The sequence below is a fragment of the Notamacropus eugenii genome, chromosome 2, assembly GCF_028372415.1.
Source record: "Notamacropus eugenii isolate mMacEug1 chromosome 2, mMacEug1.pri_v2, whole genome shotgun sequence".
Taxonomy (NCBI): domain Eukaryota; kingdom Metazoa; phylum Chordata; class Mammalia; order Diprotodontia; family Macropodidae; genus Notamacropus; species Notamacropus eugenii.
The window spans coordinates 495,069,253-495,093,719 of NC_092873.1; the positions used below are offsets into that span (position 1 = coordinate 495,069,253).

At 39.5% G+C, this 24,467-nt stretch overlaps 1 protein-coding gene across 7 annotated transcripts in view; it reads right to left on the reverse strand.

The window, feature by feature from the left end:
* Positions 1-4,457: 4,457 nt before the first annotated feature.
* The window catches only part of ZNHIT6 (zinc finger HIT-type containing 6), an 81,692-nt gene continuing 61,682 nt past the window's right edge, over positions 4,458-24,467 (reverse strand). For 4 of the 7 annotated variants that reach the window (XM_072648930.1, XM_072648924.1, XM_072648927.1 and 1 more), the window contains exons 11-12: positions 7,803-7,835; positions 4,458-4,761 (exon numbers count right to left, since the gene is read on the reverse strand). In XM_072648930.1, the coding sequence (XP_072505031.1) occupies positions 4,634-4,761; positions 7,803-7,835 (161 nt within the window). In that variant the 3' untranslated portion in view covers positions 4,458-4,633. Of the gene's footprint in view, positions 4,762-7,802; positions 7,836-19,582; positions 24,416-24,467 lie in introns of those variants that run through there. The other 3 variants (XM_072648931.1, XM_072648925.1, XM_072648926.1) reach the window with 2 other exon arrangements.

Below are 24,467 nucleotides of genomic sequence, written 5' to 3' on the forward strand. Positions count from 1 at the left end.
CAGTCCCCCAAATGACTCACTATATCACTCACCAAAGCAGCTTTTCCAAACCTTTTCAGTCCTCTTTATGCCTCCATGGGTCCCCTTCGTTGCTCCCTCTAAGTGGAGAACCTTGTCTTATATTTTACCAAAAAATTTAGGCCATTCCCTGGGAGCTCCCTCTCCTTACATCTCTCAGATACATTCCTCTAAGGTGATCTTTCTCCTTGCCAAGGTAAACCCTTCTATCTGCACAAGTGATCCCATTCCGTCCCACCTTCTCCAAGACATTTCTCCTATCATCCTCAATCACCTTTAATCACTCCCTGTCTATTGGCTACTTCCCTACTGCTTACAAACATGCCTTCCTTATCCTCAAAAAAATTCTGACTTGATCTATCCATCCCCACTAACAGTTAAACCATATTTTCCCTTCCTTTTGTGAGTGAACTCCTTGAGAAGGCCCTCTACAATAGATGCCTCAGTCTCCTTCTCTCTCATGTTCTTAATGTAACTCTGTAGTTTGACTTGCAGATTTTCTGACTCCAAGCCCAGCATTTTAGCCAGTGCTTATATGTATATCTGTTGAATACCTGATGAATGTAGCGATGTTACATTATTGTCTCTGTATTTTCAATGCCTAGTGTCATGCCTGGTACATAGTAGGTAATGTAAGAAACTTGCTGATCCATTGAATGATCCAACATGGTAGCTATCCTTCCCAGCTCTGTATCATCTGCGAAATTGGTAAGCATGCCACCTATGCTGTTGGCCAAGTTACTGATAAAAATGTTAAGCAATATTGAGCAAAGCTCAGACCCCTGGCACATTTCACCGGAGATGTCTTGCCCGGTTGTCATCCAACCATGAATGGCTACTCTTTGGATCCAGCCATTGAGCCAGATGTGTATCCACCTGTCCAGTTCTTATCTTTTCACTCTGTCCATGAGAATGGCATGAAAGGTTGTGAAATGCTTCACCTACATCTAGGTAAAGTACAAATACAAGGTTCCCTTGATCTAACATACTGGCAACTCAACTGAAAAACATTTCTGAGAGATAGCCTATTCCTGATGAAAGCACATGGGTTCTTTATGACCATTAATTCCTTTTCTAGCTGTTCACTAATTAGCCCTTTAACAATTCATTCTAGAGTTTTGACAAGAAGTGAAAGTCGAGTCCACTGCAGATCTCATTATCTTCCCTAGTCTTTCCGAAATTACCAACTGGCTCAGCAATGGTACCAGTTCTCTCATTTCCCAGGGAGGTAATTTGTTTACATTGCATGAGTCACAGATTCATTAAAGTTGATCTGGTTCACAATGTTGAGTTAGATGCATATATTTTAAAATAATAAAAAATGGGATTTCTTTTAAGCCTAAGACTATGATTTAGACTTTCCAGAAGCTCAATCCAAACAAGTACATTTGATTTTGAAGTACGTGACCCAGTCCACATGAGATTATTCCTAAAGCTTCCTGATACACTAAGTTTAGTTGGCAGTCATTGCCCTGGTGGGGAGAAGCCCTATTTCTTTTCAGAGCAAGCTCCAGAGTTCTAGTGGACAATAGTATACACTAGTTAAGAAGTTTTAGAAAAGGCATCATGTCTCAGAATGGGCTCTCAGCGGTCACAACCTGGTCTGTGACAATATTGGTTTGTGATCTGGGGCAAGCCTCATTTGTAAAATCAGGATAATGCTGTAATACTTATAGGATCTTTCTCACAGGATTGCTGTGAAACTCTAATATTGTTCAAATGCACAGAAAGTTCTTTATAAACCTCAACGTACATAAATTTGTCAGTCGTCCTCACCATCACAATCACCACCATAACCACCTGACCCTGGATGCTGGTTCAACCTAGACATGTCTCCTCCTGCATTTACTGGGGAATCTCCCAGGTCATGGGATCTCCATGTTCTTTGGAGCTGTTGTGGGGCAGGGAGGTTGAAGGCTGGGGTTTTTGCCACACTGTAGGACATGAACACAGTTCTTCATCTGCTTGTCATGGGATCAAGGGGTTACAAATGAAGACCTAAAAGAGATCTTTTGTCCAACCCTACCAAGACCTCAGAGGTGATTTAGGCCAATTTTCTTCCGTTTACAGATGTGGAACTTGAGGCTGACAGATGAAATGATTCACCCAAGATCATGGGTTTTTAATCCATGGCATAGATTAGATTTGAACTCTTTGATTCTAAATTCAGAGCTCTGTCCACTTTACCTCTTAAATGGTTGGTCTATTAGTTCACAGAGAATTGTCTAAGGACATCTGAGGCATCTGAGTACATGAGTATAGAATGAGAAGGGTGTGAAATCCATGCAAACTAACTCCTCACCCCCATTTCCTTCTGCAACTCTGACGCATGAATAGAAATGAAGGAAATCAAGATCCAGGCATGAAGGAGAGATGGAAAAACCTGCCTTTGTTCATATTACATAAGCAAAAGTCAACCCTCTGAGGAATACAAAAACAAAGGGTATCATATTGAAACAAAAATATAAGAGGTCTCTGATGCCTATCACTAGCAAATGGTATCTTGTCAAGGACGACAAAGGCTCTGCCTGAAGCCACTTGACAGGATTTTTAGGAGGTTCTAGAAAAATCACACTTGATTTCCACAAGGAAACTTTTTATGCAGGCCAGCTCCAGGGATGAAAATGACCTTTGGGATCATCTGATCCAACCTCATCATTTACAGATGAGCAAACAGAGGCCCAAGAAAGAGAAGGGATTCACCTGAGGTCCCAGGATTTGAACCCAGGTTCTCTGATGCTACAAAACTAAATTGCCTTTCAACTACTACTTCAAATAGAAGGGAGAAGAGCTCCTATAGATAACAGTGGTTCACATCAGAGGGCGAAACTGATATCTAGGAAAAGAACCGTAATGTCCGCACTGCCTGGCATGCTGCCCCTAAATGAACAGGGGCGCAGGGAAGCTTCTCTCATGAGTCATATTTATTTCCAAACTAAGCTAAATATCAAAGACATGTTCTGAAATGAAACCTCATTGCAATCTGCCCCACTGGGAGGTGTGGATTTCTCTTTGTAGGAGACTTGAGTTAGATGGAAATACCTTGAGCCTTCGGATATGATGGGAACGTGACTCCCTCCTCTAGTAAAAGGAGAGGCTTATTGGGATTGGGCACAGCCAGTAAAATCATTCCCAGGGGTCATTCCATCTCCAGCTGGATTGGTCCCAACACAGAATGTAGTCCCAAAGCTTCAAGCAGAGACTTGGGGAGTAGGTCTTCCATAGGAAGAGAGGCTCTTCTAGTTAGCATTAGTTATTACTTTTGGAAGTATGTGCTCATCATGTCTACATTTTGACATCAGTCCCCTTGGGACTCGCTAGACATCTGTGTGAAAAGTAATCATGTGGGCTGGGTTTGAGTGAGGACTCCATGGACTGATCTCCACAGATGGGGCCCTTGAAGTCTGAAGTAGATATACTCACTGTTTATACCCTACACATAGAATGCAGTCTCTCCTCATCCCTTCTTTCCTTCACAGCTTTGCTCAAGCACCTTTCCTGATGCTCCTAGCTACCAGTCTTCTCTCAACAAAAAACCTATGCATATCTATTATCTTTCTTTCCATCATTATATATCCATTACCTACCAATTATCTGTCTAATCTACCCATCCATCATCCTTCTTCTCATCATTATATATTTGTTACTTACCTATCAATCATTTTTGTCCATCTACCTTTCCTTTCCACCATTATATATCATCTATCTATCACTTACCATCTTTGGATCTATCATTACGTCTATTATCTTCCCATCAATCATTTTCTATTCATCATCTATCTATCTTTCTATGTATCTATCATCTACCTAATATTCTAATAGGGAAAAGGATGTGTATTTGTCAAACAGGGAAGACAATGTGTTTTTTTGTGTGTGAGTACATGAATGCATGTGTGCACATGCACATGCAAATCTATCTCCCTGTTAGAATGGAAGCTTCTTGAGAACAGGGATTATTTCCCTTTTCTCTATGCATCTCCAGGACATGACTTAAGAAATGCTTGTTGAGTGATTTATGGACATTTGTAATATTTATAATAATCAAAGAAATACTTATTAAATACTTATTATGTGTGATACACTGGGTTAAACTGTCCAAGGTAAGGGATGCAAATGTAACAAATACCACCATTCCTGCTCTCAAGAAGCTTACTTTGTACTCTAGGGATAGGACTCATACAAAGGGAAATATAGTACAAGGAAGGGTGTGAGGGGGCACGAGTCACCTCCTGCATGTTCCCCAAAGAAGACCCTGGGGGCAAAAGTCCAAGTTAAATGAGCTTCTTCACTTACATTCAGAAAATAGTCACACGGAGACAAGTAATTCAGTGACAAACCAGTGGCTGGGGTTCTTCAGTAGGGCCTTAGGATGTATATGAAGGGTTTTAAGGTGGAGACAAATTCCAGTTTCACAGAGATGGCTTTGAAAACCACATGGAGAATTTTTAGCAATTTATGCAAAACTTAAAAAAATAAAATAAAAGCTTGTGAATACACAAAACCCCCAATGTGGTCATGGGACATCTTCTTCCAGCCCTCCCAGTTAATCAAAGGAACTGCTTCAATTTCAAGAGCGAGCTCAGGATGCTAACTGATTGACTACTGCTCTCCCCTTTCAAGCCTCAGAAGCATTTTGCGTGGAGCCCACAGATGGAGGTCTTGGCTGTAGACCTGGTTCTCCTGGAGACAGCTTGAGTAACCTTTCTTGAGCAGCTTCTCCTTTCCTCCTCCAGGCATTGGATTCTGCAAAAAGAGACTGCTTTCAGGATGGTCAGCTTGGCATGTTGGCTGGTCACCCAAATATTCAAAAACAAACATTTAAAAGCCATGGATCTCATTAGTTAGAATCAAATGTGACTGAGGAAAACTGTAACCAAATGAAGAAACCTAAGGTCTGAAGCAAAAAAAGGGGGGGCTCATGACTTCCAATTCTGCATTCAGTGAAGCCACAGCTATTTCAAAGGTCTGTGCTCTTTCTACAGTGCTGGGCAGCTGTGGCCACAGACCTTTGAAGAGGAAATGCCATCCATGGTACAGGCATGCAGCCAGGCTTCCAAAGCAGAAGATATCTCAGCCCAAGAGGGGAGGCTGGAAGAAAAAAGAGGGGAAACAAGAGACTAGGCCTAGAGATGCTGGGTCCATGAACAAAAAGCCCTTCTCCCAAAGAGGGGCATTCATCCCTGGACCATGCCATGGCAAGAACAGAGCAGTAGCAAGGGCAGCTACCAACCAAGCTGGAGGACTTCCTGCTTCCAAGTTCAGTGGCCTGAAAAGTTCTGAAGGTACTGAGAGGGTGACTAAAGTTTCAGGGAGGGTGCTAAGTCATGGAGGAGTTGAGAGTGGTTATGGTGTCTGGGCTGAGAGGTAGATCCCTTTGCAATGAAATTTTATGAGAAAACTAACTTAAGGAGACATCTTCCCCAGTCTCCCCACCTTTTTTTTTTTTTTAAAGTATTAAGCACAGAAGAAAATGGAAAATAAAGAAAACATACAAAAAAACCCATGTGAACACAACATGAAACAAATAATGAGAAGAAAAAAATACAGTGAACGTCCACTTCCTGTTGGAAGTTCTAAGCTATAAAGCAAAATTTTAAACAAAAATGAAATGGAAAAAAAGCCACCTTGAAACACCAATGAGATGACATCCCTACTATCCTACATCACTAACAAAGAACATGTCATTATTCCTTACTGAATAAAGTGATGTTTAACACTGAAGAATCACAGGATCACAAACTTAGAACTGGAAGGTCTGACTAGTCCAATCCTCATTTTATAGATAAGGAAACTGAGGACCAGGGGGTAAGTGACCTCACTGCTTACTTTTAATCTCTAAGAGTATGTAGAATCCCAGGGGTGGAAGAGAAGATGGAATGATCCCAAACCATCACAAACATATTGAGTAGCTGGGGCCGGTGTGTTGGGGGCCAACTGCAGTCAAGCAGCAATTGTTTAGAACTTAGACCAAGGAAAGATTGTTTTGGATTGGGAGTATTTTTATCACTGACATTGTTTAGAATAGCTAGTGCATGGTGATAATAAAAAACAGACTGACTTTTAGTTGGTTTTATTATAGTGTTTAAATGGCCGGCAGACAGACACACCTCCCTTATTTCTTGCACCTAGGGTGGACCATTCTCACCATCTAGCCCCAGGAATTCCAGAACAGCTAAGTAATTGACAGGAGTGTACTGGCTCCCTGCGAGGAGGAAGGAAGTACTTGTCTCTTCACCCACCCATCCTGTGAATTCCTACTGAGAAGGGGAGTTCCTGACTCACTGTTGGAAGTGAGTGTGGGGAAGGTAGCTATTTGAATTCTTGAGAATAATGATGATAATGATAATAATCCAGTTCAACTCTCTTCCTAAAGCACGTACTCTGGATGTGACCGAGAACTTCCCAAGGGTTAGAAGAAATCTCAGCAACCTGCTGACTACTAATCACTTTTGGGGATTCCTATAGGCATAAGTGATACGGTTGGTGAGAATCTAGAAAACAGGTCTAGGCTTATGAAGTATTGGGATTAAGACTGAAGTCTATAGGAACTTGATATTATTTAATCACTGCTGCCAAAGTCTTTCAGAAAAGACACATTTGAGAAGTAAAAGATAGTTAAGATGAGGTCTAAGAAAGGGATCTGAATTTCTGGACCATGGCTTAAAACAGAGGAATGACAAGCTCCTGGCCAGGGATGGAGCATTCCTCCTGACTCCCGTCTCTCCTTCAGCCTTTGCCTCCTGTTAGGTATACATTCTGGAGGCATTCTAGATGCAAGTTCAGTACCTGATAAAAGGTTAGAGCTCAAAAAAGGGAGGTCTTCAAATCAGTCTAATCACAGGACAGCCTCCTCCCAGCAAGGCACTGTTTTTGTTGTAATTCAGTTGTGTCCACCTTTTGGTGACCCTGTTTTGAGTTTTCCTGGCAGATACTGGAGTGGTTTGCCATTTCCTTCTCCAGCTCAACATGTCCAAAAACAGAACTCATTTTTGTTTCCCTCCAACCTCCCCCGCCCCATACCTTCCCTATTAGAGGTACCACCACCCTCCCAGTCACTTAGGCTTGAAACCTCTGTATCATCCTTGACTCCTGACTCACACACACCCTACATATCCAATCTGTTGTCAAATCTGGCCATTTCTGCCTGTACCTCATCTGTCATTTAGGTCCCCTTCTCTCCATTCACATAGTCACCCTACATTAGGCCCTCATTACCTCTCATCCAGACTAGTTAGGTAACAGCCTTCCAATTGGCCTTCCTGCCTCACATCTCTCATTCTAACCCATTCTCCACTCAAATGTCAAAGAGATTTTTAAAAGTGAGGGTCCAACTATGTTACTTCCTATACTAAAAAAAGTAATAATAATCCAGCAGCCCTATATTACTTCAGGATCAAATCTAAAGTCCTTATTTTGGCAGTCAAAGACCTTTATAACCTGGCCCCTTCCTACTTTCTAATCTTCTTACATTTTACCTCCCCTTTGCAAAATCTCTGAAACTGGCACTGGCTCCACTGCTTTCCTGGCTTAGAACATTCCATTTTCTATATTTGTGCCTTCGTGCCTGCAATGTTCTTTCCCCCTCACCTGCCCTTCATAACCTGCCTGGTTTCCTTTAAGACTCAGCTCAAACCTCACATTTTCTGCCTGACTTTACATAATGCCTTTCTCTTTGAGATTACCTTCCATCACCTTCTCTCTATATACCCTGCACGTATCTAGCTAACTACATGTTGTCTCCTCAATTAGAATGGGACCTCCTTAAGGGCAGGGGCTGTTTTTACCTTTCTTTATATTCCCAGCGCTCAGCACGGTGCCTGGAAGAAAGTAAATGATTGGAGCTCCATAAATGATTGCTGACTCAATCTGTACAAGACATCTGTTGTGGGCCACTAGGCAGGTGGGAACTGGGGTGGCTTGAGCTCATGGTCACACTTCTATACCACTTACTTGGGCCGTTGCGAGCCCAGACCCTGTGGTGCAAACTTGGAGTAATTTGGCTTAACTTTGTGATCTGGGACCCTGCTGTGGTCCCTTTGGCTAAGAAGAACACTGTATAAAGACAGTTCTATGCCTCTGATGGGGAACTCCTGGTCCCCAGGGATGTTCCTTGTGGCATGCTTTTATCTGCTTTTACTTCTCTGTGGACTGTTTGTTTTTTTCCCTCAACCTGGAGGTTGCTGAATAAGCTTTTATTAAATAAATTAGCTATCTTAACCTTCAGTCTCTGAGTGGTCCATTGAATCAGGCATGGAACCGTAACCAGGCCAGGCTAGTAAAAGTATTTTCCTGGAATCTTTCAAATGTAATCCAACGGGCCTTAGACTGAAAGGGGGGGAAAGAAAAAAAAAACTGCCGAAGAATTGGTACAAGCTAGTTACCAAAGAGAGCAGCTATGATGTAGAAGGAGAAAAAAGGTAGTCATCCAGAAAATCTTGAGAGAAAAATCCAAGGAAGGAGCCAGCAATAAAATCCACGGACTCCGATGCCTACATAAAAATGTACAAAATAAATAGAACAAACAGGCTGAACCAGAACTTCTTGTGTGAAGGAAAATCTGACCTCACGAATATCCCTGTGACTTGGTAGGATGAGATCCATGACTGGAATATGGCCCTGGAAGGTTATATATTTTTGAAAAGTTATAAGATGGGCAAAAGGAAAGCAGAATGGTTTCATGCTTCAAGAAGATACAGTCATGTGAGGAACTCCTGGAGCCAGAGTAAGCATGGTGAAAAGCATTTGGGTAAAGATCAACAGAAGAACAGAAGAGATACTGTTATCCAAGTATGCAACAGACAGGAGAAATGGATTAAAAGATCAGAATCCTGGCACAGGGGCAGAGTATAATACTGATGGGGATTATAAGTTATCCAGATATCTGGGGAGAGATGTCTATCTCCTATTTTCATTCTGTCTTCTTACTCTGATCTCTTCCTGCTAAAGAAAAGCTATTTTATAATTTCCTGTTTGCATTAATAATTTCACTCTTTCAGGAAAATTAATGGATTACTAGTGGAGCTGCGCATTTGTCTGGTCATCCTCCAAGTCACTAAATTACCCATATCCTTTGACCCAACAAATACTACTACCAGGGTCCAGGCCCATATTCTGTGTAAAAAATATGCCTAATTTTACCACATTTGAATGAACAGGGGAGGCTTTAAAAACTGCTAATGTTTGGGGAAAATGATGAAACTTCAGGTCTTAACCAAATGCTCTGTCCCTATGCTCTCTGGGCATTGCCATGGGACCTGCTATAACTCTCCTGGGTCTTACACAGATGTTTCCTCAAACTAGGTCTTCACTCTGTGGGGTGGACCAAAAAGATCAAAGAAAGAAGAAAAGGACTCACGTGCACAAAACAGTCATAGGAGCCCTTTGTGTAGTGGCAAAGAATTAGGATCTAAGATGTGGCTCAACAAATTAGGGTATACAAATGTAATGGCTATTGTGTCATAAGAAATGATGAGTGGGACAGTTTCCTAGAAACCTGAGAAGACTTACATGAATTCATAGCATGAAGTGAACAAAGCCAAAAGATCAACTTATACAGTAACAACATTGTCAAGAAAAGCAACTTGGAGCAGCTCAAGAACTCTGATAAATGCAGTGACCAACCATAACTCCAGGAGTCGGAGAAGGCCCTACTCACCTCCTGAGAGAGTCCTGATAGAGAGTGAATGGGTTCAAGTCCATGAAGAATAGACACACATTTTGGACATGGTCAGTTCAGGAATTTGTTGTACTTGACAGTACATTTTTTTGTTTCAAGAAAGCTTTTGTTTCTTCTTTCTTAAGAAAGAAGGGGAAGGTGGAAGAAAGAGATAATTAATTGAAAATTTAAAAAATTACAAGTCTAAAACACTTCATCCTTCAAAAAGGGAACTGGACCAAATTCTCATCAATAAGGAGGCAGCTATAGATGAAACAGAAATAAACACCCAGGGGAGGGGGAAAGTAACCACTCACTTTAAATTTATGATAGAGGAAAGTCAGACAAAAACTGAAACATATCTTAGATTTTAGCAGAGGAGATTTCCAAGGGTTCAGAGAAGGAAGGGGAAGATCTGATTGATTATAATTATATGAGGAAATAAGCTTATGAAGGATGGGAAATCTCAAGAAATGCTGAAGACACAAGAAAAAACAGCTTTGATGAGGGGAAAGGGAATTGTTTATACAAGCACAGGAGAGTTTGCCTGTTAACCAAGGGATTACGGTATAAGGAAATAATCACAATTCTGGTCCATGTAGTACAATGGAAAAAACATAGAGTCTATAGTCAGACGACGTGAGCTGAAATCTTGTTTCCCAAATGACTACTTGTGTGAACTTATCCTCTTTAAATCTTGGTCTACTCATCTGTAAAATGGAAGACATTGAAAATCTCTGCTCCTTTCCAGATCTAAATCTATAATGTTATGAATACAAGCATATAATGTTCCTACACATTCATATTTCTGTATGTATTAATATATGTATGAATATAATGTTATGAAAATCATGGACTCTTCATAAAAAGACAACTGAATCAAAGGCACTTATTTCCACAGGGTAAAGCTTCCAGAGGAAGCCAGGTGTTTTCCAGATTTCTAAATTAAACTGGGATTTAATATGAAAACCTCCCACCTGCTTGAAAATAATCATCAGATCAACAGAGGTACCCCCACCCAACTCTGGAAAGCCTGGTATTGAAAACCCCATCCTTCAGGACTTGTACCTGCCCAGACAAAGGTTAAGAACAACCTCTTCGAATTCACAAACAACGTGCAGTTTATGAAAAAGAAATACTGGGAGAGGAATACCCACCCACTCTTTCTCCTCCTTTCCTGCTTCCCTACCCTCCAATCATCCTGTTCCTTAAACCCTTCACATTTCTATATTTGAAGGACCTGGGCACTTCATGAAATGGTAGTAGTAATACCTAATCGAAGGGATATTGTCAGGATCATCATAGGTGACATTCAAGCTGTGCTGTGTCACTCCACCTAATATTCATTCATCTGATAAGAGTCAGCTATGTACATGTTTCACTTACAGTGGAATACATGAGCTTCTTGAAGACTGGGAGTGTTTCATTTTTCTTGGTTTTCTTAGTCCCTACCAAAGTGCCTGACATCAAGGTTTATTAGGTTAAATCAGGAAGCACTTCTTCCTGTGTGCCAGCCACTGTGCTAAGCACTAGGGATAGAAAGAAGGCAAAAAGAGACCCTGTCCTCAAGGAGCTTAACAACTAGGTACAAACAACTATCTACAAGTTCAAAAGTGCTAATCTCAGAAGGAAGGTCCCAGTAGAAGGCAGGTTGAGACTCTTATAATTATTCTTATTAGTCACCAATGAATATTTTTCTTTTCTTTTTTTCCCCAACCTGATCAATCCGGACTGATTTTTTTTTTTTAGAGAGTTTCCTATGGTATGGTTTATTTTTTCCCCACTTAACTGTATTTTATTTTTTCTAATTACATGTAAAGATAATCTTCAACATTCATTTTTTAAGATTCTGAGTTCCAAATTTTTCTCCCTCCTTCCCTTCTCCCCTCCCTAAGACAGCAAGCAATTTGTTATATGTTATACATACACAATCATGTTAAACATTTTCCATATTAGTTGTGTTGTGAAAGAAGAATTGGAACAAAAGGGAAAAACCATGAGAAAGAAAGAAAACACCCCCTCCCCCCCAAAGTGAAAATAATATGCTTCAATCTGCATTCAGACTCCACAGTTCTTTTTTCTGGATGTGAATAGCATTTTCCATCGGGAGGCTTTTGGAACTGTCTTGGATCACTGTATTCTGAGAAGAGCTAAGTCTATCATAGTTGATCATCATATAACGTTGCTGTCACTGTGTACAATGTTCTCCTGGTTTTGCTCACTTCACTCAGCATCAGTTTATGTAATTCTTCTAATCGTTATTCCTTTTAATTTTTTTAGATTTATTTATTTCAGTTTTCAGCACTTACTTCCATGAGATTTTGAGTTCTAAATTTTCTCCCCCTCCACAAGATGGCATGCAATTTGATATAAGCTCTACATATACATGCATATTAAACATATATTCACGTTAGTCATGACGTAAATAAGAATTAGAATTAATGGGAGGAACCACAATAAAGAAGAAACGAAACAAAAAAGAGAGCAAATAGGCTTCTGTTTGCATTCAGACCTCATAAGTTTTTTTCTGGACATAAGTAGCATTTTCCATCACAAGTCTTTTGGAGTTGTCTTACTTAGATCTGGCATTGCTGAGAAGAGCTAAGTCTATCAAAGTCAGTCACTGCACAATGCTGCTGTCACTGTGTACAATGTTCTCCTCATTCTGCTCACTTCATTCAGCATCAGTTCATATAAGTCTTTCCAAGTTTTTCTGAAGCCTGACTGTTCATCATTTCTTACACAGTATTCCATTACATTCGTATACCACAACTTGTTTAGCCATTTCCCAACTGATGGGCATCCCCTCGATTTCCAATTCTTGGCCACCAAAAAAAGAGCTGCTATAAATATTTTTGTACATGAGGGTCCTTTTCCCGTTTATGATCTCTTTGGGATACAACTCTAGTAGTGGTATTGCTGGATCAAAGGTAATTGATTGTTCTTTGGGAACAGTTCCAAATTGCTCTCCAGGATGGTTGGATCAGTTCACAAGTCCAATACCATTAGTGTTCCAATTTTCCCACATCTTCTCCAACATTTATCATTTTCCTTTTGTCATATTAAGTGATCTGAGAGGTGTAAGAGTTAAAGCTCTTGTATTGCAGTCCATATCAAAGTATAAGCAGAAACCCTTTCTATCTTGAAGACTACTTCCAAACTTCAAAAGGTCCCCATTCTCTTTAATCTGGCCATCTGGAATTTGGGGAATAAGTACACATCTTATTGATCAGTTAGCATGTGCTTACTAAGCGGTATTATGGCCTAGCCTCTGTAACTGATAAAAAGCTCCTTCTTAGCTTCCTACTCTTCTAATAAATTATTCCCTTCCACATACTCTACAGTCCAGAAATTCTGGCCTACACTCTACTCTGTTCCTCACACACAATAATCTACTGTCTCCACTATTGCACTGGCTGCTCTTTATGCGTGGAATGTCTGCCACTTAAGACTCAGGTCAACCTTTCAAGGTCACCTGACCACCTCTATCCCAAGCTGCATTTTATCTGCACCTGTAAGGATCCTTTCCATCTACTATGTATCCTGTAAATACATAAAAAAAATTTGTACTTGACCATGCCATCAGAGAAATAATGACTTGCACTTGACTTTTTTTTTTTTGGAGTGAGGGAGCGCTATGCAGCTCACCAGTCTCACTTCTCCTCCAGAGCCATCTGAATCCAGTGACTAGATATTCATCAGGATGACTGGAGATGACCCAGGATGAGGCAATTGGGGATAAGTGACTTGCCCAAGGTCACATAGCTGATGACTGTCAAATGTCTGAAGTGAGATTTGAACTTAGGTCCTCCTGACTCCTGTACTGATGCTCTATCCACTGTACCACCTAGCTGCCCCAAGAATTTAATAACCGTTGGATTGACTAACATTAGAGAGAACAATTTTAGTAAAGTGATGGAAATCAGATTGCAGGGTTGAAATGTGTGTGAATGAAAAAGTCAGGACAGTAAATGTAGACCACTCTTTCTCAAGAACCTAGCAATACAGGCAAGAGACAAAGGATGCTGGCCTAAGGTGGTAGTAGGGAGATGAGCACAGTGAAAGGAGTCAGTAGAGGTTGATAGTGACAGAAAGATTGCTGGAGAAAGGACGGAGGATGAGCTTGTACTGACTAGGAGAGTAACCACAAGAGAACAGGTGAGAATAAAGAGAAGGTTTAAGTCATTGTTCTTGTAAATTAAGAGGCAAAGTCAAAAAGAAGAATGAGGATGAGAAAAAAAATTGGGGACTGAGAAATCAAGAAGTCTTTGAGTCCAGCAGAGATGAATAAAGAAATTATTGAGAGTGGTAAGAGTCCAATTAGTGTTAGATGGTATGAGACCTAATTAGTTATTTTTAGACTTTCTCTTGAAGCACCTGGTTGTGTGAGGGTAGGAGGTGAGAATGCTAGGGGTGACTCAGTTTGGGGACTAACAGATTAGAGACATAAGATAGACGCCGTAAAGGATGCAAGAGTAGAAGGAAGATGGTACTTTGATGAAATGGTTGCCTCCAGGGTCCACTAAGGTTGGGGTAGTGCTGTCAAGATAGCAGTAATTGAGATCAGAATTGTTTGTTGTTGTTCAGTCAGTTTTCAGTTGAGTCTGACTCTTCATGATCTCATTTTGGGGTTTTCTTGGCAAAAATACTGAAGTGGTTTGCCATTTCCTTCTCCAGCTCATTTTACAGATGAGGAAACTGAGGCAAGCAGGATGAATTGACTTGACCAGGGTCACACAGCTAGTAGGTATCTGAGGCCAGACTGAACTCAGGAAGATAAGTCTTCCTGACTCTAGGCCCAGCACTCTATCCACTTCCCCTTCTAGCTACTCATATGAGGTCGGAAAATAGGCTCCAATTCTGACTGCTAGGTATCTCTGACTTTATCCAGATAGACATGCCACTGGTATAGAAAGTTGTGTGACTTACATCTATGACTTTGTGTAATCTACCTCTGGACATATTCTGTTATCTATTTAAACAAGGCTAGTGTCCACATTCTCTTTGGACTTAGGCAGCTAGGTGGCACAGTCGACAAGAATCCTGGTCCTAGAGTTGCAAAGGCCTGAGTTCTAATCTAGCTTCTGTTACTTACTAGCTACACAGTCCTAAGACAAATCATGTAACCTTTGCCCCAGTTTCCTCAACTGTAAAATAGGGGTCATAATACTGCCTACCTCAGAGAGTTGTTGTGAGGACTAAATGAGATAACATGTGAAAGCACTTAGTGTAGTATCTGGCATATACAGAGTATTTAGTAAATGCTTTTATAATCTTTCTGTCATTTCCCCTCTCCTTTTAATTTCAAGTCCTATGATATGGAAGAGCAGGGAAAGACTGATGGTCACAATGAGGCCAAAGAGTGACTTTAGAAGTGGTAGTGTAGGAAACTGGGATCAGGAAGCAATGTTAGGATTCTGAATTTTGGAGATGTGGGAGTTTGGGTGATGGTGGGGTCTAAGGTGATGACCTTGTGAATGGCTAAGGCAGAATGGAGTTGGAGGTTCTGGGAGTTGAACTAAAGGCTAAGGTTTTTTGTTTGTTTTAATTTTTGTTATCTTATTTTTTCCCCAGTTACATGTAAATTTCTTTTAACATTTGTTTTTAAAACTTTTGAGTTCCAATTCTTTCCCTTCTTCCCTCCCCACTCACCCTCACTGAAAAGGCAAGCAATTTGATACAGGTTATACATGTGTAGTCATGCAAAACACATCAATAATAAGTAACATTGTAAAAGACTAAGTATATTTCCCTCCATTATATCCTGCCCCCCAATTATTGTATTCTTCCTTTCACCCTGTCCCTCCTTAAGTGTTTGCTTCTGATTATCCCTTCCCCCAATCTGCCCTCCCTTCTATTATTCCCCCCTTCTCTTATCCCTTTCTCTCCTACTTTCCTGTAGAGAAAGATAAATTTCTTTACCCAAATGATTGTGTATATTATTCCTTCCTTAAGTCTTTTATGATGACAGTAAAGGTCACTTATTCCCTCACCTCCCTCCTTTTCCCCTCCACTGTAAAAGCTTTTTCTTGCCTCTTTTATGTGAGATAACTTATCCCATTCTACTTCTCTCTTTCTCTTTTTTCCAGTACATTCCTCTCTCCTTAATTTTATTTTTTATTTATCATCTCTTTATACTCAATTCACACCTGTGTCCTCTGTCTATATATACTCCTTCTAACTACTTTAATAATGATAAAGGTCTTATGAGTTACAAATATCATCTTTCCATGTAGGAATGTAAACAGTTTAACTTTAATAAATCTCATGATATTTTTTTTTCCTGTTTGCCTTTTCATGCTTCTCTTGAGTCTTGATTTGAAAGTCAAATTTTCTACTTAGCTCTGGTCTTTTCTCAAGAATGCATGAAATTCCTCTATCTCACTGAATGTTAATTTTCCCCTCATGGATTATATTGTTTTGCTAGGTAGGTGATTCATGGTTTAAATCCTAAGCTCCTACAATCTCCGGAATATCATATTGCAAGCCCTCCAATCCTTTAACACAGAACCTGCTAAATCTTGTGTTATCCTGATTGTGGTTCCACAATACTTGAATTGTTCCTTTCTGACAGCTTGCAATATTTTCTCCTTGACCTGAACTCTGGAATTTGACCACAATATTCCTGGGAGTTTTCATTTGGAGATCTCCTTTAGGAGGTGATCAGTGGATTCCTTCAATTTCTATTTTACCCTCTGGTTTTAGAATATGAGGGCAGTTTTCCTTGATCATTCCTTGAATGATGATGTCTAGGCTCTTTTTTTTTGATCATGGCTTTCAGGCAGTCCAATAAGTTTTAAATGATCTCTCCTGGATCTATTTTCCATGTCAATTGTTTTTCCAATGAGATATTTCACACTTTTATTTTTTCATTCTTTTGGTTTTATTTTAGGATTTTTTGTTTTCTCACAGAGTCATTAGTTTCCATTTGCTCCATTCTAATTTATAAGGAATTATATTCTTTAGTAAGCTTTTTGACCTCCTTTTGCATTTGGCCAATTCTGCTTTTTAAGGTATTCTTCTTCTCACTGGCTTTTTGGACCTCTTCTGCCATTTGGTCTAGTCTATTTTTTAAGGTGATATTTTCTTCAGTATTTTTTGGGGGTCTCCTTTAGCAAGCTGTTGATTTGTTTTTCACAATTTTCTTACATCACTCTCCTTCGGCTTCCCAATTTTTCCTCTACTTCTCTTACTTGATCTTCAAAATCCTTTTTGAGTTTTTCCAGGGCCTGAGACTAATTCATATTTTTCTTGGAGGCTTAGGATGTAGAAGCTTAGACTTTGTTGTCTTCTGAGTGAACATTTTGAACTTCCTAGTCACCAAGGTACTTCTCTATAATCAGAGGTTTTGTTTTTTTTTCCCTCAATGTTTGTTCATTACCCCAGCCTATTACTTGACTTTTTAACGCTTTGTTAAGGTAGCATTCTGCTTCCAGTGTGGAGATCAGACTGTCCCAAACTTCAGGGGTTTTGTGCACCTGTTTTTAGATATTTCTAGGGACCTCTAAGTTTTCATTTCTTTCAAGGTGATATGATCTAAGATAAGGTGTTAACTCCTCTCTTGGCCTGTGCTCTGGTCTGTGAATGACCCCAAGCACTCTTTTTTGCAACAAGTTCTGCTATGCCAGCACTCCTCCTTGCTCCAGGACCACCATCAGGACTGTGACCCAGATCTAAGTACGGGCAAAGCAACAGTCTTGCCTCAAGTGTCAGAAAAGAGACCTCATTATAACCCCCTTCTGACCAGTTGTTTGGTCCCCTTACCATCTGTTTCTTTGAAACAGTCACTGCTCCGGATTTGCTGGGCCCAGGGCTGGACTGCGCTCCTCTCTCACCCAGGTCTGTCAGACTTTTCCTACTGACCTTCTAAGTTGTCTTTGGTGTTTGTGGGCTGAGAAGTCTGGAAACCACCACTGTTGTCAGTAATTCAGTCCCATGAGGCCTGCTCTGATTTTGCTGGAGTCCAGTCTGTGCTGGTGCAGCCTGCATTAGACGGTGCTCCTTTCTCAGTCTGGTGTAACAACAGACCTTTCCTGTCAACCTTCCAGGCTGGAAGGCTGCAAATTTGTTTTGATTTTTTTTGTGGGTTCTGCTGCTCTAAAATTTGTTTAGTCATTTTTCACAGGTATTTGGAGAGGTTTGGGGGAAGAGTTCAAATGAGTCTCTGCCTTTTTTCTGCCATCTTGGCTTCGGCCCCTCAGGGTAAGGTTTTAGAAACGTTTCCGTCAACAAAATGATGCCTGGTATTGAGGTGGAGAGGAATACTGTAAGCTAGGTCTGCAAGTCATTAAGGAAAGTGGGAGAACCTCTGAGAGGTGGGTAGATGGTGATCAGAGGAAAAGACCTGAAGAGAATAATCTAAATGGATAGTATGAATTTTAAAGAAGGGCTCAGAGAAGATCTAGACAACGTAGTGGGAAGCAAGGAGTATATCTCCTCCCCTTGGTCCAATGAGTCAGGAAGCATGAGAGGAACCACCAAGGCAGAGTGTTTGCAGAATGAGGTACTTCATCCTATTCAGTTTAAAGCTAAAATTTCATAGACTTTATCACTCTGTAGTTTCACTGAATAGAGTTATAGGATCCTAAATTTGGTGCATTTTTTTCTGTGAGCATAAAGAAACTAGGAAATCTCCTTCCTCTGCTACTCTTCCTCCATCCCTTGTCCCTCCATACACATACAGTGGCATGTAAGATGGGTGGAATCTAGTGGCTTAAAAAAAAGAAACTCAATATCCCACACCATCAACCTTTTTTTTTTTTTTTTTTACCACTGAGAGAGGCTACAAAGGAACATTAAACTACATTCTCTCTCAGAAGTATCTACTAGCCTATAGTCTTCTGTGAATTTACCTAAGAGATTAAACATTCAATTTCATATGCTTCTGCTCACTACTAATTTTAGAAAAATAAAATAAAACTGAAGTGTTTAGAAGTTTTGATTGTACAGGGAGAAATATGGCAGAAGGCATTTAGACAGGTTTCCAAATTGCACAGCTCCAGAGACCAAGCCAGGATGTTGGCTGAGCAAATGATCAATTTATTCAGGAAGAAGTCGGAGCAGAGAATTTTAAGACATCTTTCAATCTGACTGGAATATGGAACAAGTTGCTGTCTATTCTGAGTTGGAGAAGGCCCTAAAAGCACAGCGTCATCAGAGGGTTGGTTAACCAATGATCAGATCCTTTTTCAAATTCAGTTCCGAGAGGCTGTTTTTCTTCAGGCATACAGAGCTGCAGTCAAGGAGAGGACCACAGGGTTCCATGAAAAATAGCTGGTTATTGGACTTTAGGGACTTTTTTACCACAACAAATTCATACCATATGGATTGACTAGAACCAACTATTCAAGGAGCAGGAAAAAAAAATCTTGGTGGTTTCGAGGTGGTGTGTAACAATCATTTTTCACAGTAAAAATAACCCAATCTGTTCAGCTGTAACCTGGGAGCATGCAAGTCTTCCGACATGAAAAGTGAAACTACTACTGAGCCTATGTAAAATTGCGACTCCTCTTTTCCTCCAAAACAGAAGTAAACCTCTCTAAGAATACCCCCCAACCCCTTCTGGCTGAGTTTATCAGAGCACACACACACACACTTGTACTAAGGATCAGGACCAGTCTTTGCAGTTTTAGGATCCTTTATCCAACTATTCCATTTGCACCTCTGAAGTCTTTTTTTTTTTTCCTGGATTCCCTGACTTTGAGAGGGCTTTCTTTCCAAATTCTCTTCAAACAAACAGCCCCTGAAATCCCATTTCCTCCACAGAGCTTTTCCTGGCTTCTAAGTGAGTTGGACAGGATTACTTCCTTCCAAGCTCCAGGTAGCTAAATGCATTCCCTCCCCCCATGACTTTCACTTTTATTTACCATCCCACCAAACACACTCATTAACAAAATGAACACAAGCAAATTCAAGTTCAACAAACTTTTATTAACGGTTATAGCTGGGGGTGTTGAGATACAAGCAGAGACTCCTTACTCTCAAATAACAATCATCCGAAATCTTAACGACATTTTAAGTTTATTTATGGAGACAACTTGTCTTTACTTCCTTACACCTTTTCCACGTTTGTACACAACATCTCATATAGAATCACAGGACAGATTTAGAGCTAAAAAGGGACCTTAAAGATAAATCTAGTCCATTTCTCTTTTTTTGGTCTTTGGTTAGAAATTTTGGGAGACTTTAAGCTTGTTTAATGCAGTGTCCAATATGGATGAGCATATATTACAATTTTACAAATATACTAGGATCCTACTATGTAACATACCATAGTGGTGACAGCTGGATTCAAATTTAAGTGAGGAGTAGTTTTAAAGTTCAAACAAGCAATGAATGTGGGCAAGATTCAAAGCAGAAGCTGAAAATACTCAGGATAAAGGAAGGCTTGGAACCACCATCTTCCGAGAAAACAATTTTACAAATCACCGAATAACTTTTTTTTCCCCCAAATAATAAAAGAGGGTTAAAGTTGAAATGATTATTAAAACAGACATTTCCAGTTTCAAGCTGGAGAAACAAACTGTTCTATTCAAGGCAAACTGGGACAGAACATAGTCTGCCTCTGGAAAGCAGACAGTTGATTCTGAATGGTTCCTATCATGCAACAATTACATTCTACTTAAACAAGCACCCACTAAGTAAGCACTGGGGATACAAAAAAGGGCAAAAAGAGTCCCTGTTCTCTAAGAATTCACTGGGTAACAGGCAGACAATGTGTAAACTAGGTAAAAAAATAAAAGAACTAGAGACAGGATAATTTGGAGATAATCTTAGAAGGAAGGTGGAAGGGCTTCTAGCAGGTGGTAGGACTCAACTGTGAACATTGCCCCACCCCCTCCAGACAGGGGAGCTTTGGTTTATTGGGCCAGTATCCACACCTTCATTGAACTTTTTAGCTATCCTCAGACCATTCTACCACATTCAGTGTCCTCCCTCAGGCCTTGAGGTCTCCTCCCCATCTCAGCTTCTCTCAAGTGTCAGCTAAAATCCCACCTTTGTAGGAAGACTTTCCTAATCCCCCTTAATTCTAGTGCCTTCCCCAGAATTTCCAATTTGATCTTTAATTAGGCTTCTTTATACACAGCTGTTCCCATGTGTTTCCCCCATCAAGGCTGTGAGCTCCCTAAGAGGAGGAGTTGGTTTTTAAATCTTTTTTGCATTTTCAACACTTAGCACCTGGTACACAGGAAAAACTTCAAAAATATTCACTGACTGACATACCTTCCCTCCCATCCTTTTCTATGCCTCTTTTTTGCTGGGTTTCCCCCACTGGAATGTAAGCTACTTGGGGGTAGGCACTGCCTTACTGCTTGTATTTGTATCCTGGCTGCCCAGCACATATTGAGCACTTAATAAATGCTTTACCTATTTATACTAACCAAGTATTTCCCATGAAGCTGGAGCTCTTCCTTAACCACTACTGGTACAGTACACATGTACACACACACAAAATACTTGCTAGACTACAATGAGACTATTTCAGCCATCAAGAGTAAGAGATACCTTTTAGTATTGGTGGGCTGTACCACTTAGGAAGAGCTACACCCAAGTATTGTCCTTTGGGAAATGTCTGAAATTTTAAAGAACATATACATTCATACTTTAGATGGCTTTCCTTGAACAAACTTTGTCCTTTGAAGTACACATTCCCTAAGGATGGAGATACATACATACACACACATATTAAAAAAGGTTTATGTACACATATATGTGAGCACACACACACACACTTTTATACTCAAGTAGTTTTTATTTCTGAAGCATATTGTACCAAACATCTCTTGAATTTCAAAATAAACATATTTCTTCAATGTTAGTGAAACTGGAAACTGTTTCCAAATTTGCAATAGGGAAAAAAAAATTGAAGCTACAAGTTCTTACTCAAATCAGCAGTATTATGACAAACTCAAATAAGGAGGTTCCAAATGGAAACTGAAAACAGTTTAAAGAATTCAGATGAATAGTTAGTGCCTAGAATTTTATAGCTACAGCTTGTGTTATACTCTTAATTACCTTCAGAAAAATTCTTAAAATCATAAAGATGCTCTTTGCTACTAAACTATGCATAACTCAACTATTTGTCTAAAGACAAAACAAATCATTTTAGGACATCAGTCAATGTAAAAGTCTATGAGTGATGTAAAAAACAGAATGCATTTCTACACGATAAAAATTGAGAGAAACCAAAAAAAGCAATAAATTTTTAAAATGCTATCCCCCTAACGTGTGTGTGTGTGTGTGTGTGTGTGTGTGTGTGTGTGTGTGTGTGTGTGTGTGTGTGTGTGTGTGTGTGTGTGTGTGTGTGTGTGTGTGTGTGTGTGTGTGTGTGTGTGTGTGTGTGTGTGTGTGTGTGTAACCTTGGAGCCCATTATTTGCTACAGGTGAAACAAATTGGCTTCTAACTAAGCTTTAGTAATTATAATACCTACTGAAATAATTCCTTGTGATCTTTAATTCATATTTATAATAAGAACAGCTGTAGGTCATATTTACAGTAATTTGTGGCTATTAAATAAACCTTTATGCAATAATTACCAATTATGGACATCCCAGTTTCCCTTTGAACTCAGTGTTTACGAAAACATAATAAGAAAACCCTGTTCACCTCTTGTTCATTGAGCCTGATTTGTGAAATGCAGCATGATGAAATTGACCTAAGTCAGTTTGCTTAGAAGAACCTGTTAAGAATCCAGAAATGGAAAGGGAGAGAAAATGACCATAAAAGTAAGAGTTCAAGATTTTAGTAGAAAGCTCTAAAATTTTCTGGACTCTCAGCAAATTAAACCCTTTACTCTCATTCCCACCCCCTCTGAAACCTATGGCACAGGGCTGCACCAGCACATCTAAATCCCAAATAGTGAATACATGTGTATTCTGATAGGAGGCTGAGGAGAATGTTAGTGGATTCTTTTCACAGGTCTAATCTATGGTGGGAATGTTTAAGAAATGGAATTCTAGAAATCAGGGATGGCAAAGATGCATTAGGTCATGGATGGAGTCTTTCCCCTGGGTAGGGGGAAAGTACAGGATAAATACTTTGGGTTTTATCCAGTCTACATTTAAATTCCACAAAGGATGGAACTCTTAACACTTTTCTTGGAAATAAATCTACAACATAGCAGATTTCACTGTCAGGAAATTCCTCTCCACCCTGATATTCAGATCACATGTTCCTTTTGTGTACTTTATCCCATTTCTGTTAATCATGTCTCTGTGCTATGCTTACTAACTCTTTTCATGGTATTTCCACTACTCACTTAACTAAGTTTTGTCCCATTCCCAAAGTTGAGTAGAGCCAAATTTCACATTAGTTTAAAGCCTACCTATTCATTCCCCATAAATTAATTCTTTGAGATCTCAATCTTCAGTTGTCTCTCTGCTATCTTACTAACAATGTGACCTTCAAATGAGAAGTTTTTATAATGGAAGATGGGAAAGACAGATAATCAAAAACAGAGAGATAGAGGAATATGTTCTATTTAAGATGTAATGTCTTAAGAGTATTATAGAAAGCTCTCCTATCGTGCTAGCTTGGTCTATACGAATCATCACTCACTGAGCATCATCATACTCTAGATTTCCTCTTTCCCAGTTATAGGAGCCATTGCAATGCTTTCCTTTCAGTTCATTCTTCTATAATCCTTACATATTTTCAGTCTTCCTAGGGCCCCACACTATTTTCTAGATCTCCTTCCAATTTTGAAACAACTATGAATTCAACAACGTCCCTTTTATCTCCCTTTTAAAACCACTCAATACACAGATGCAATACAGATGTAATAATCTTTTAATCTAAACAGTCATTTCGCAACTTTAAAAATTCCAGTAAAATTAGGAAAACTTTGCAATTCCAACAAGTGAAATCATGAGGCTTATGAAGATACCATATGATAAAAATTTTAAGTGTCTACATAATAAATATATATGTACATTTCTATAGTACAAATTCCAAGTTTTTCAGGTATTGCTAGGAATGAAAAAAAATTAAAAATCCAACTACTCACACACACTTTAATGAAGTTAAAGGGGATAAGTATATAGTGTTGATGGAAATGAAGATGGCATTAAAACATTTAGGATTCCTATTAAGGAGAACAAGCATAATGATGGCTCAAACAGTAGAAATTGTGGTTTCTTTCTGTTACATTTTGCCAAAGCTCTCATTTGATTATATTAGGTGCCTTACAGATTAATCTACTCAATTACAACAGTGCTTTTTCCTTCCTTCAAGATGAAAAGATGTACATGCAGTAAAAAAATAAAAAATGAAAAAAAGGATTATTGCTCCAGAATCAATATACATATTAATAATTGAACCCATATGGAAAAGGTTCTTTTAACCATGTAGTTTACAAACTGAACTTTTACTGGTTAGCAAGAATCTGAGGTGCCACACACTTCAAAATATCCAAGTAAAGGTCAGATATTAAATGCTAAAGTTTATATACTAAGCATATGAAAATGGGAACAAATTTGTTCTATGATGATCAAAGGAAAAAAAAAGCTTATCATCTGACCAGGCACCTCACATGAAAACCGGGCCAGAAAAAAATTCTTAATGTAATTTAAAAAAATTAAAATTAAAAGTGAAAAGATCAAAACCAAAACCAAAGGTGCTCCTCGTTTTCAAAAGTAGACAACCAATGCATATTCCTCAGGAACTCTCTTGGATTTCACCTTCTTCCTCAGAAGAAAGTGCTGGATTTTCACTGCCAAAACTCTCAGTGGATTCATGTCTCTCTGGAAAAGTAAGTAAATATATAGTCATATATTTACACTGTTTTTGACCTGA